This window comes from Silurus aristotelis (genome assembly GCF_946808225.1).
Source record: "Silurus aristotelis genome assembly, chromosome: 19".
Lineage (NCBI taxonomy): Eukaryota > Metazoa > Chordata > Actinopteri > Siluriformes > Siluridae > Silurus > Silurus aristotelis.
In genome coordinates this window covers 4,730,908-4,744,997 of record NC_139592.1, presented here as the reverse complement: position 1 = coordinate 4,744,997, position 14,090 = coordinate 4,730,908, and the positions used below count along the sequence as shown (strand labels likewise).

The 14,090-nt window shown below is 37.2% G+C and overlaps 1 protein-coding gene across 1 annotated transcript; it reads right to left on the bottom strand.

The window, feature by feature from the left end:
• Window positions 1-3,572: 3,572 nt before the first annotated feature.
• Window positions 3,573-10,407, bottom strand: slc25a55b (solute carrier family 25 member 55b). The gene is made up of 9 exons (XM_083521143.1): window positions 10,273-10,407; window positions 9,419-9,544; window positions 7,466-7,521; window positions 7,229-7,319; window positions 7,002-7,120; window positions 6,639-6,828; window positions 6,176-6,330; window positions 5,810-5,885; window positions 3,573-5,051 (listed from the first exon to the last, which is right to left on the bottom strand). Exons 1-9 carry the CDS (start codon window positions 10,290-10,292, stop codon window positions 4,898-4,900), a joined length of 987 nt encoding a protein of 328 aa, XP_083377269.1. The 5' UTR covers window positions 10,293-10,407; the 3' UTR covers window positions 3,573-4,897.
• Window positions 10,408-14,090: the final 3,683 nt, after the last annotated feature.

Genomic DNA, 14,090 nt, shown 5'->3' with positions numbered 1-14,090 from the left:
AACGTAATTTATTTATTGGCTGATGAATTCAAACAGCAGTTAGGCTTCTCAGGATGCAAAAGTGACATGAAAGAACAAATAAACTTTTCGGAGGTTTTACATTCTTGTGTCGTTTTTGTGTCTTGTGTCATTACTGTAAATAATCGAAACAAGCTTTTAGACCATCTACGTCATTGATCCCATTTGAAACCCGGCAGAAGTAACTGAAGGTGAAAGTACACAGGGAAAAAAATGTAATATTATTTGTTTGTTAAAATAGGCAACAAATACTTTTTAGGTGCAGAAATAAGCGATCGAATGAGGTTTCGGAATGAATTCAATCGCTTTTACATAAATTCTTATGGGGAAAACTAGTTCGAATGTACGAGCAAATGGACCTACGAGCAATTTTTACAAACGAATTATGCTCATCTAATGGGGTTTCACTGTATACCGGAGTAAAAAATAACATTACAACATTCAAACGGAGTGAAGTTTCTCCACAAAAAAATACAGTAATCCCCCGTTTTCATCACGTAATTTTTCCCGGTCTCTCACGGATAGCACCATAGACCAAAAAACCTATAGGGAATTGTTTTTATTTTGAAATAGTGATTTATATATAATTAATTTTATAAAAATTTATAAAAAAGCACATACTAAGTACAAAAAAGGAAAAAAAATACTTCCTTATAACTATCAAACAACTTGTTTTCATTTCCGCTTGTGATACTTTTCTTCCCCGCAGTGCTTTTTCTTTCCTGTTCGCCAACCTTTTTTGCAATTATTATTAAGCTAGCTATTACCTGCTGGACAGCTTCCTTATAACAATCATCATCCCTTTTACTAATTTTTCTTACATCTTCTTACAATGTTTTTCAATATTCATTTCTCATACTCATCTTCCCCCTGTCTGCCCTGTCTTTCCAGTTTTTTTCTCTTCTGTTCTCTATCATTTCTTTTGTGTTATAAAATTTCTCAACTTCTCTCCCTTTCTTTTACTTCTTCTATACCTATAAATTGCCCTCCTCCCCCTTTATTTTTTTATTTTCTATACTTAAATGAATCCCTGTTGTGTTCGGTATGATTGTTGTTGGTTGTCATACATTTCCATATGGTTTAAATACAGTGTGGAGGTTTTTTTATTGATTAGATTTTTTTTAAGAACCACAAAAGACTAGTAATGCTGCATTAAAAGCGAAGTGGTAACTTGTACTGTAATTCATAATGAACAACCAGTAAAACATCCCCGCCATGTAGAATTGCATCGTCAATACGAGGTTATTAGATCTTTATCAATTCAGTATGGCTGCTCACACAGAGAACATTGTACAGTTTTCTATAAAAAAAAGCAGTTTTAACTTTTGATATGTATTTCGTTCCAGGTAATATCCTGCTTCCTTATAACAATCATCATCCAACTTGTTCTCATTTTTCTTCTTACATCTTCCCCCTGTCTGCCCTGTCATTCCAGTTTTTTTTTCTCCTCTGTTCTCCAACATTTGGTTTTTGTCTATTTTTACATTTCTCTCCTTCCCTTCCTTTTTTTTTCTTCTTCTTTACCTAAGAATTGCCCTCCTCCTCATCTTTTTTTTTTAAGGAAGGAGGAAAAAAAATATTACACATTCTAAGTAAAATATTCTTAAAATGAAAGTGACAAAAACATGTAAAAAAGTAAAAATACTTCCTTATAACCATCATCTGTTCTATCTTTTATGGAATTAGCACAAATCACTACAAGCACACTGCATACTCTAGTGGAACATCTTCCCAAAAGAGTGGAGGTTATTATAATGGCAAAAGGGGGCTAAACATGGAATGAGATGTTAATAAAATTAAAAATAAAATTATGCTCAGGTGTGCATAAAGTGTATATTTTTAATCTACTTAACTTTGTAAAGCTGCTTTGTTAATTGCATTAAACTGCATTAAAAGCTCCCCTGGTTGATTTCCTTCCTGAGCATGAGCTCAGTGTGTATGAGTTTCCCAAGATGTTTTTTTTGCTCTTGGTGTCATCTTTCGAGTTTGAAATGAAGGCAGCAGGTGTGTGGTAGGGTTTCAGCCTCACTGCAGATTGTGCACTTTTTACCCAGCTGTCAAATGGCAGTTCGTTACCGGGTGCTAAACATCACACCACTGATCTCCAAAACAAGATTAAAATAATATCCAAATGTACAAAACCTTGACATTTCTTTCAACAATGTACACATTAAAGTGTAGAGTTCTTTCTCTATTTGAGCTAGCTGTACGCAAGCATGCTAATCGGCTAGTTGAAGGATTGTACGATCCTGACAGAAGAGACTGCATACTTTTGAGCTCTTCGTTTCGCCATTTTTATATGCATTATATCCTTCAATCTTCTTAAATATGAATTTTTTTTCACTATTTCTGCCAATTTAACCAGAGCAGATTTTATGTCTTTCTGCAATGGGTTTGGCGTCTTCATTGGATTTAATGTTTTCTAGTAAGGATGCTAATTCTTTCATCAATTCCAGCATCGCTATATTAACGGTTAAGGTATAAAATTTTAGCCTGTGAAATTGATTAGTGGAAGAGTGCAAATAAATGTGTGTGGAATATACATGAAAACCTTTTCACACAATCTTTTTGGAATTTATTTAAGCTTTCACAATTCAGAAGAAAAAACACATTTTTTCCATTCATCAGCTGTTTATGTAAATTCAGGTAAGATCCAAGCGTATTTTCTTTTTTCTTTCTAATGAACTGGAATCTAATGACTGATGAAAAGTTCATAAATGCAAAAAAGAAATATTTAAAAGGAAAATAGTGAAAATGTAATTTAATGTGCATTTTAAAATAATACACACTTGTTTATAGATTCTTTGTCAAATAAATCAGTATTAAGGGGTTCAATAATTTATTTTTACGAATCCCTGTTTGAGAACCGATTTGTTGGTGATTGTCATACATTTTCTATCGTTTAATACAATGTAAGGGTTTGAAATTCCCCCAAAAAATACACAAAAGACTTGTAATGCAGTGAAGGCGTAGTAACTTATGAAATTCCATGTAAAAAACTTGTCAAAATGGGTTGTCCAGTTCTTTTCCCAGTTATAGGGCGGTACTGAGAACAGGGTACATTCTCTTGTAAATTATCTGTTTTGACTTTAAATATGTATTTTGTAAATGCTATTTGCTACTATCCACTGGCTAGCTTGTTACTAAGCTACGTCATGTTGGTTTGTGTGTGCAACTCTTGGTTCCAGGTTACAGTCAGGTCAAAAAGTATTTTTAAGTATACGTATCCATAGGAAGGATAGTGAAGCACATTCTTGATATTTGGCTTTCATTCAAGGAACATTAGCTAATTGTGTGATTCTGTGATTTAGCCATGAATGAACACATAATGTTAACTTGTTAGCCCTGAGTTAGCTTTGAGAGGTGCATGTGGATTGTAGGATAGAAGGGCAGGAATGTGCTGTCAGATATAAATTATTATCACTATTGTAAGTAGGGGTTAATAATGGCTCTCACACACACACACACACACACACACACACACACACACACACACACACACACACACACACACACACACACACACGAATGAAGACATTCACTAGAGGTCACAGTTATTATGGACTCCCATGGCATAATTTGGGTTTTTTATTTACATCTTCACAACAGCAAAGATAAATAAAATTGCATTCTTTTCAGAACATTACACCAACCATATTCTTATTCCGTCACATTTTTATTGAAAAAGAGGTCTCAAATACACAGGGGTGCTTGAAGTGTGCACTTGGATGTCTAGGGCTCTAATATTGATCTCTATGAGAAAAAAACCAAAAAAACGTTTCTTTGGATTTTTTGACCCGACTGTCTGAGGTATGTTACTGATCAACACTGATGTAAAAAAAAATTCTAATCCCAATTCTAATCCACCAGGCACCACCATGAGTGAGACTCATTTTACTATGACTACAAACCAGGAGGTCTGAAGGCTAACACCTACTTCCTCCCAGATACACGAAGTATTTATTTTCACCTGGCTGCATGTGATGCCTCCCAGGCATAGTAACACTCTTAGAGCAAAGCTCTACCTGCCCTCTTTTGTATCCATAAACCCACTAATGTCCATGATTTTCTAACATCGCTAGAAAAGAGAGAGTAAGGCCGCCCCCCCACACAGAGAGAGCGGGCAGTTTAGCTCCCTTGGCTCTCTTTTCTGTTGTTCCACTCGGGAGCCTCTATATGAATTATCTTTAAAACTTTTTTCTCACTGTTTAAATGAAGAGCAAAATTGCAATTCCAGGAATTCTGTTAAGTACCAAGTCGGAATCGTTTTCCAAGCAGGATCTGATATTCTGAGCTTTTTTTGGATCCTGTTTTTAAAACGGATGGTAACCACACCCATGAAAATGGACTAGACACTTTAATTGGAACTCCTGTCAAAGGCTACCTACTAAAATGTAATGTCTGAGACAAACAGGGACAGACAGGTGAGAAGAAGACAACAGGGCGTGGGTTCAGCAATGTGTTTAATATGCACTCGTCAACTTCCCTTCTCCACTTCTCTATAGGTTGGATGGGGTTTGAGTTTATATCAGTATAGATTTTAGAGCAGTTGTTTAATACATACAACTTTACAATTGAAAATATTTGGAAGTTGATGAAGGCATGTTAAAAACAATGCTGATTATTGTCCAAGGCATCCCTTCCCTCATTGAGGGAACTTTAAGGCTGGTCTTGGAGATACAGTATGTTTAAAAAAAGTTTTTTTTTTTTTTAATTCATATATGTTTTTAAAAAAACATGGTCTCAGCTTAAGAATAAAGCCTCCTGTGAGATGCTAATGCTAGCATTTCCATAGAAAAACTCACACCATCTCATTCTCCAAATGGTCACAGTGTAGCTGCATCAGACTTTCATTTTTAATGTTTATGTGGTTCAATATTTAGATTCCGATATTAGGAAACTGTCCCAGGAAGAATTCCCCGACGCCGATGAAATAAACAACTTGCGCGATGCCGAATAACGGAGCGATGACGAGCGCTCTGCAGCCGGCGCCCTTCAGCAGGGCAGCGGGGCCTTCTTTACGGATGATCTTACTGCAAGAAGACGAACACACAGGAAGGCACGTTTTAGAAAAGCAATGCAGTGTAAAATCAAGATTTTCACTTTAAATGAATAAGACGATGATAAACTGCTAAGCTACAGCATGTAACACAAACTACTCACGTAGCTACAAATATTTTATGCTAATCTAAACCCTAAATGCAAACTATCAAGATATATCTATTACACCAACCCATTAATGCTAAGCCTATACCTGTTACCTATAACAGATAACCACAAAGGCATAATTAACCAGCAACTATCTAAATTTAAAAAGCTAAATCAAGGCTAGGTTCACAAGCCAAGATTGTAACTCATGAACTACAACTGCTTATATACAACCAAATAAATGCTAACCATCAAATGATCATTGCTAACCAATGCATACAACTATGCTAACCCTGCTTATTTACCTTGAACCCAAAACTAATGCTTTCACCTCTGACTTCTAACTGCTAAACTATGACTAATATGACATCTCTTTTTCAATCCTATTTTATCAAGTTTACTCCCCCAGTGTAGCACTTTTAACTTTCAAATTATAATGGCATGCCCAAATTGACAAACAGCAAAAATCATGTTTATACCTGATTCACTTAGACAACGTGACTATATTTCGCTTCTTAAGAACTCAAAAGCGTGATTTATCAAGCTTAATGAGTTTGCTGAGATCAGCTATTATAACCCATGTGTAAGGACATTGGTTAGGTGATGGTGATGATGAGGGTGTCAGTAGTCATGGTATCCATACCTGACACAGTCAATTACTCCACTGTACGTCTCCTCGTGTGCACCTTTAGTGAGCGACTGCAGCCTCGTTTTCACCACTGATACACAAAAAAACATCAGAATTTTGTTCATATTTCACACTGTATTTAGATAACAAACACAAAAACACACACACATTCAGATATACACATGCTGTGGCTTAATCTGTATGTAAAGCCCTACACCTAAATGTCACCAAACATGAAATCTTTGTGAAACCACTTATCTAATAGTTGCGAAAAGTTACTTTTACCGATACATATTTTTTTTTATAAATAAATTAATTTAATTCTCACACGGTATGTGGGAATCTATTTCTATATTAGTAGACACATGAACACACTCTTACCATCACAAGGACTGACTGCAACCGCAGCTACACTACCAGCACCACAGCCTGAGGCAAAGTTCCAGTAAAATGGTGCGTTTTCAGCCTCGGATGGTTTTCCCAAATTGTTCAGGTGAGCAAACAGAGGGAAGTAAACAATGGAAAATGGAATATCTCTGGAAAAGAAGCGAACAAAATGCCACCACAAGGATCAGCTAACAGGAAATTATTTGTTTTATCGAAGCTATACAACAGTACGTGTTTATACATATTATATATATTTGTGCACAGGGGAATTATCATGCTGGAACAGGTTTGGGTCTCCAAGTTCAAGGAAAATTCAATGCTACTACATACAAAGACAATTGTGTGCCACTTTGTGGTTAACAGTTTGGGGGGGGGGGGGGGGGTTGATCACATATAGCTGGAAGTCAGGTGTTATAATTTTTTTATCCATAGTGTGTATACATAATTTTTGTGGTACCTCATTAATGTTGCTCCGAGTCCTTTATAAAGTCCCTGAACGCCGTGAGCGCGCAGTAACTCCTGCGTGATCTGGATGGCCGAGTTTCTTCTAATGTGTGTGGTTGGTCCGAGGCTGTAGGCGCAGTTTAACACCGTGCTCCCTGCTCCAAGCTTTAGAGCCGGGATCACAGCTACATTTCTCTGAGCTACTGCACTCACACACACACAAACAGCCAGTCAGAACACACTATACTTTACTCCTACTAGTAAAAAGTAGCAATGTATAAAATTTGCCATGTGTGGCAGAATTATTGACACCCCACTGATCATTTTAAAACATATATGCATGTCATGTGTAGGACGGTGCCAAAATATTTCTCACCAAGCCTTCCTGCATCCTGAAGTTGAATTTTGAGCATCTCCATGGGTGTGGTTATGATGACTTGACACACTCCGGCTCCACATCCTGCCAGCATTTCTTTAAATACACTCAATCTGGAGCTGCAGAAATGCATACAAAGACACTGTATTTACAATCTATAACTATTATTACATTTCTAATTAGATCTATATTATTATTCGATGTAATGTTTGACTGGAGGAACTTACTCTCCTTTGCTGAGGTGATGACGGAAAAAGTCATTAGCGGCCAGTTTTATGGCCTTCTCGGGGGTCACTAGGGTCAAATTGACTGCTGCTCCTGTACAAATGCAGAGAACAAAGCACATGTCTCATTTCAGCATATATCACACACTAACAATAGTGTTTATTATCATTGATTATTCATATTTGATTTTTAGATTAGTGAACAGCTATATATTTATTGGTGATTTTATATTTCTTTACCTCTGTACATGCCGAAATAGCCTTCAGACCGAACCGTCTTGATCAGACAGTCCATCCTAATCAGAGATAACATATATCAGAGTAAGTTTCAAGGATTCATACTCAAAGCACACAGAAATTGCAATAAAATTACATTGTGTGAACAAAAGTTTGTGGACACCTGACCGTCAATCCCATTCATTATATTGACCTATATAACATCTTCCGGAAAGACTGTTTATTAGTTTTTAAAGCGTAGCTGTGATCATTTGTGATCATTCAGCTACATGAGCATTTATAACAACAAGTACTGATGCAGGGTGAGGAGGCCTGGAGGTGCAGTTGGTGTTCCAGTTCATTCTGAAGGTGTTCAGTGGGATTTAGGTGCAGGAGGTTCTTTGACTCCAAACTTGACATTTGTGTTCAAAATTGTTCTCGAACTGGAACAGGTTTGGAACCTTTTGGTTCCAGAGAAAGGAAATTGTAGATCATTTGGGGCAGATTTATGGCAACAGATTGAACAGTCCCACATATGGCTGATGTGATGGTCATGTGTCCACAAAATTCCAGGTATTTAGTATAAATATACTATAACTGGTTGTGCAATGACTATATCACATGTTTTAAATGAACACTGTGATGGCAGCATGTCGTACACTAATCATTGGCATAGCAAAGTGCATGTGGTTTCAGTTGCAAAAGTCTATTCTTGGCTGGTTACATAACACAAGAACGGATGTACTGTATAAAATAACATCATTTTGCTCTTCTTGGGTCATTATATCATCCAAAAACTGCAGAAAAATCTAAATAAAAAAACTGTTTCCTTCATATTACTAGTATGTTATTTGAATAACTTCCAGTGGAAATTATATAAATGTTAATTATATACTCTGAGATCGGTAGATTCAATCACAAATCTTCTCCTTTGACATGAATCCAAAATACATTGGCACACCGTGTTTATATCAGCACAACTGCAATAACCATGCAGTGATTTTATCTTATATATTTCCTAATCTCACACTGTGGTTAATACCAGCCTACACTACTGACTTCTGCATGACTTGTTACTCTTTTTTACATTTAAAATAGTAATAAAAAAATAGCAGCAAAACACTGAGGTGAAAGAGGCAGCAGTGGCAGCAACCGCACATGCAAATATTGGTGTTTGTTAGTACATTGTCTGTGCAAGCTATCCAACTAGCAATAGCTTGCCTCCCTGCTCTTATTTCGTGCTGTAGCAATGCGAGTTGCTGGATGTACAGAAAACAGATATTTATACTACCCAGATACCAAACAGATGATAGTCCAATATCATACATTCCATCGCTGACCAAAAATAATTTTGCTCATTGGGCCAGTGTTAGGACTTCAGATCCATCTGACTAGCATGTGTCAGCTTTGGCATTGATTCAAATTTGACAGGGTGCTTCTTTGCTAACATTTTGGCGACTGTTGGAGCTACGAGCCAACCTAGCCACCCAAAAATAGACCCTGAGCTAGTTTGTTACCTGGCTAGATACCGACTTCTGTTTCATGAAGACTTGAAAGAAAAAAGTCTCTCAGCCAAAATTTGTATTACTTTCTGCAAAAAAAGTAATACAAAAGGAATTTAATTTTTATTTATTTATTTATTTATTTTTTGGTATTTGTATGCACACGCATAGACAAGATAGCGGGATGATCAAACACTCAGCAGTGTTACATCAGCCGTAATCCGTTCTTTGGAAAGCTGCCAATATAAAGTGAGGGGAAACCGGTTCTTTCTTTTGTAGAGGAAACCTGCTCTAACCTGCTCATTGTTAACTACATTGATCTCTTTTTTCTCATTTTTTTTCTTTTTTTTTCTTTCAAATGTCAACTTTTTTTTGACAGGGTGTACAGTGACTGTGTGCTGTAGTATACAGTTGTGTACAACTTTGGGCATGGTGTGTGTGTGTGTGTTTGTGTGTTGTGAGGATAGGATCCTACATGTTTTTGTACACTTGTTGGCTGCTGCGTTGATTCTGAAGTCTCGTCTTGGCCAAATCGATGGGGAACACACACGTGACTCCGACCAACCCTGCTACACCTCCGTTAATAAGTTTAGCAGGAAGACTAAAGACGGAAGATGGAAAAAACACAGGAATGACAGTAGTTAACAGTTTATCGATAATGTTTTATTGTACGTGTTTGAAAGGACTAGAGTGTGCAGGAGGTTTGCATGCTGTAATGTGTGGTTTGAATTGCAGTATATTTTGAAATGTGTTCGAGCAGAACTGAATATCATCGACCAGCTTACCAGTTCACTGGATTTTATAGCTGCAATCTGATTGAATATATATTGCAAGAAATACTTCCATTAGAGTTTTTGTAAAAGCTTTTGGAGACGTGGTATTTTTGCACAAATCTTGTATTAATTTGAATGATGTGTTATTGCCTATAGCAGATTTTCAACTGTGGAACAGCTGTTCTGCTGAAGGCAGGGGTTACTGTACAGTAGTTACTGCCAAAATGTGTGTGTGGGTGTATCAGCGAAAACTTTTTCACGTTTGCCCTCCAGGTTAATACTCCACACCAAACTATTTGAAGAAACCAGAAAAAATGTTTTACATTTGGACCGGTTTTGGAGTGCTATACTATACTTACTGTTTAATTTGCATTTATCTTAATTATTTATGTATTTATTTATGCAGAAAGTTTCATTGCAAAATACTAAAATCACCATTTTTATACCTGACATTCTAGAAGTTGGTATAGTTTTGCATATTCTAGCATGCAAAAGCACATAAAATCTTGATCTGGTTTGTTCATATTAATATTTAAATTTGGTTTTAATTTCCTACCTGACTGGTTGTTGAGCCATGGTTACTCGTGGTCGGGGTGTGTGTTGTGTGTGAGTCTGAGGCAGGAGCAGAGCAGTCTGACAATGTGTCAGGGCTTTATATAGAGACACACACACCTTAGAGCTCGAGCTTAGAGCAAAACTCCTCCCCACTCTCTCTCTCTCTCTCTCTCTCTCTCTCTCTCTCTCTCTCTCTCTCTCTCTTACACACACACACACACACACACACACACACACACACACACACACACACACACACACAAACAGACTATGCCTCTGTGAGGAACTTTTATCAAACTATTATAAGTGGTAAGTATAAGTACCATTATTAAGTAAGTCTAAACACACACACACACACACACACACACACACACACACACACACACACACACACACACACACTTACTCATAAATTCAATCATTGCTGTTGATACAAATGTAAAAGACTATGTAATTAAATGCTTAATATTAATATTAACTTTAAACTTCAACTTTGCAAAACTTTTACTTAAAAACCTGAGATTTCTTCAGTATATCTGTATAAGTAGGATTCTGGGATGAGGCTACATGTGAGATCAGATTGATATCTTAAATTGACTTCAGTGAACCAATTACTCACGTTCCCATTCATCAAACTATAATGAGAGCAATTTATACTCACAGTGAAAGTTCATCATATAACACATGCATGTTCCATAACCATTAATAATCAGTAAGCTGTGGTTTGGCTATAGATAGATAGATAGATAGATAGATAGATAGATAGATAGATAGATAGATAGATAGATAGATGGACGGACGGACGGACGGACGGACGGACGGACGGACGGACGGACGGACGGACGGACGGACGGACGGACGGACGGACGGACGGACGGACGGACGGACGGACGGACGGACGGACGGACGGACGGACGGACGGACGGACGGACGGACGGACGGACGGACGGACGGACGGACGGACGGACGGACGGACGGACGGACGGACGGACGGACGGACAATTTTCAATTTGATCGAGTGTAAAAAGTATTTGATCCCATACCAACCAGCAAGAATACTGACCACCACACATCCAAATTAGTCTTGTCCCTTTTAAGAAATAACATCTCTAGGTTACGAATGTAACCCTAGTTCCTCGAGGGAATGAGACGCCATCGTAACGCTTTGTACGAGCCCCTGCGTTCCCAAAGCATTCCCAAAGCGTGGGGAACTCCTATTATCAACTCATTATGTGTATAAAAGACACCCGTCACAGAATTATCCTCCATTTAAACCTCTCCATCATCATGGGCAAGACCAAAGAGCTGTCAATGGACATAGGGACAAGACTGTAGACCTGCACAAGGCTGGAATGGGCTACAAGACCATTAGCAAGAAGAGACCAAAGGTGAGAAAGAGACCAGTGTTGCTGTGATAATTTGAGAATGGAATAAATACAAGATAAGTCAATCGCCCTTGCTTTGGAGCTCCATGCAAAATCTCAGCTCATGGGGTAAGGATGATTCTGAGAAAGGTGAGGGATCCACCCAGAATTACATGGAAGGAGCTTGTTAATGATCTCAGGGGAGCTTGGACCACAATCAGCAAAAACCATTGGTAACACACTGAGGTCCTTCTGCTCCAGAATGCACATGAACAGGTCCATCTTAAGTTTGCCAATAAACACCTGTATGAATCAGAGAATGCTTGGGAAAATGTGATGTGGTCAGATGAGACCAAAATTTAGCTATTTGGCATCAACTCGACATGCCGTTTTTGGAGGCACAGAAATGTTGAATATGACCCCAAGAACACCAACCCCACTGTCAAACATGAAGGAGGAAACATTCTGCTTTGTGGCAGTTTCTCTGCTAAGGGTACAGGAAGACTTTAACACATGAACGGGGCCATGCGTTGTAGAATCTTGGATTAGAACCTTCTGGCTTCAGCTAGAACACTGCAGATGGGTCATGGATGGGTCTTCCAGCATGACTCGATCAAATACAAATTAATATATAACCCTTTCTTTAATGTTTTTAATTTTTTTTATATTCTTTAATAATCTGTCTCTCTGGTAAAATAAACCTACCATAAAAACTCTACACTGCTAATTTCTTTGTGAGAAGGTAAAGCAGGTGATCAAAAAAAAATTTTCCCCACTATACCTACATACATACATACATAAATACATACATACATACATACATACATACATACATACATACATACATACATACATACATAGACTCACAAAAATAAACATTCCTCCAATTAGCATTTTTGTGAGACTGGAAGCTAATTCTGTCTGTTTTCAGGGCCAATGTAGCCAATAGATTTGGTATTCAGGATGCAATAAGCACAAACCATTTAAAATGATTTGCTGGGTATTTAGTGTCATGTAACATCTGTCTGATGGCAACTGACCACATACTGAAAGCTGGAAAGCATAGAGAATTGTTGGCAGGGGCAAGAACATTCCCAAAATATAGATTACATCGAGCATGGAGAAATTCAGTGTCATTAACCAGTCCATTAACCCTCAAGAGTCTATGGCCATATTTCAAGCACATTTGTGGTGGTTCAGTTGTTTTTCCTGCACAGACTAATGACTGCTAAAAAAAAATTACATTTATTTTAATGTAAATGTTATGTTGGAAATGTAAATGTTGTGTTGACCACTGAATAGATGGAAATCCAGATTAATGCTCATTGAGGTTTAAAATATATATTTTTTTTAAATGTAATGGCTTAAGTATTTTAGTAGTATGTGTTTTAGTCATAGTTCATGTTATTTTACAGATCTTGGCAAGAAGGACAAAAAAAAATACATCTTTAAACCAAATAATTTCTTATGGCATCATGTCAGATTGTGGCCCAGATTCAGATCAAGATTCTGCATTTATAAATGTGTATACAGAGGCAGAAAACACTCCCCTGTATAATAATTCCACCACGTTCAGGCCACAAGCAGGACATTTTGAGGTATTAGTGCAGAATAACAGTAACTAAGTGGAGAAGCCAAAGGGAGCTAATTTAAGATGTGTAACATAATCTAGAGCGGATGATTGAGTGAAACTAGGACAGATCGAAACATGACCCACTGCTTCTTCTGCAGAGGGATGTATGCTGAAAGCATCAGCAGGCAACCACAGCTGCTTTCGGATTATATCAATAAATATTATGAACAAATAATTTTGCTGACCCATTGGTGAACAGTGAAGTAGCTTTTTCGTATATCTGTACTTTACAAAGTATTTCCAAGACTTTAACTTTACTGCATTTCAAACTCAAATATCTTTATACTATTTACTCAAATTCATTTTGAAAATCAGTCGTTCCTTCCTTATATACTTACACCAACATACAGATTCAACAGCAAGCAGAACATTTTGAGAGGAATAATTGATGGAAGAAACTCCTGAAGAAACCTGCCACAACACCTGTGGCATTTTATAGGCTCATGATCATTTTAATAGATATCAAACAGTTTTTGACTAATAAATATAATTATATTAATAGATTGGTGTGCTGCGAGTAACAGGGTCTTTTCACAAGAGTTTTGTGAGCTTGTGACAAAAATTATAATAGGAACATTATAGCTATAACAAAACAAATACTTTTGTACTTTTACTCATGTGAAAGTTTAAAGGGACCACTTTTACTTTTACTGAAGTAATATTTTACCCAGTGTATCTCTTGGATTCAAGTACAGGGTTTGAGTTTATTGTTCACCAATGTGGTGAACAGCATCAGAAGTTCCGAGCCGAAATGATCACACCTTAGACAAAGGGACACTAAACATACATGTCCCCCTAATTACACATGACTTCTTATTTGAA

Bases quoted from the DNA above. Each gene is read 5' to 3' on its own strand.
- slc25a55b (XM_083521143.1), bottom strand. From the start codon at position 10,292: ATGGCTCAACAACCAGTCAG. The intron at 6,829-7,001 runs GTGAGAAATATT...GTGTGAGTGCAG, and splicing joins TCAGGATGCAGGAAGGCTTG to TAGCTCAGAGAAATGTAGCT. The intron at 5,052-5,809 runs GTATGGATACCA...GTCTTCTTGCAG, and splicing joins GGAGTAATTGACTGTGTCAG to TAAGATCATCCGTAAAGAAG.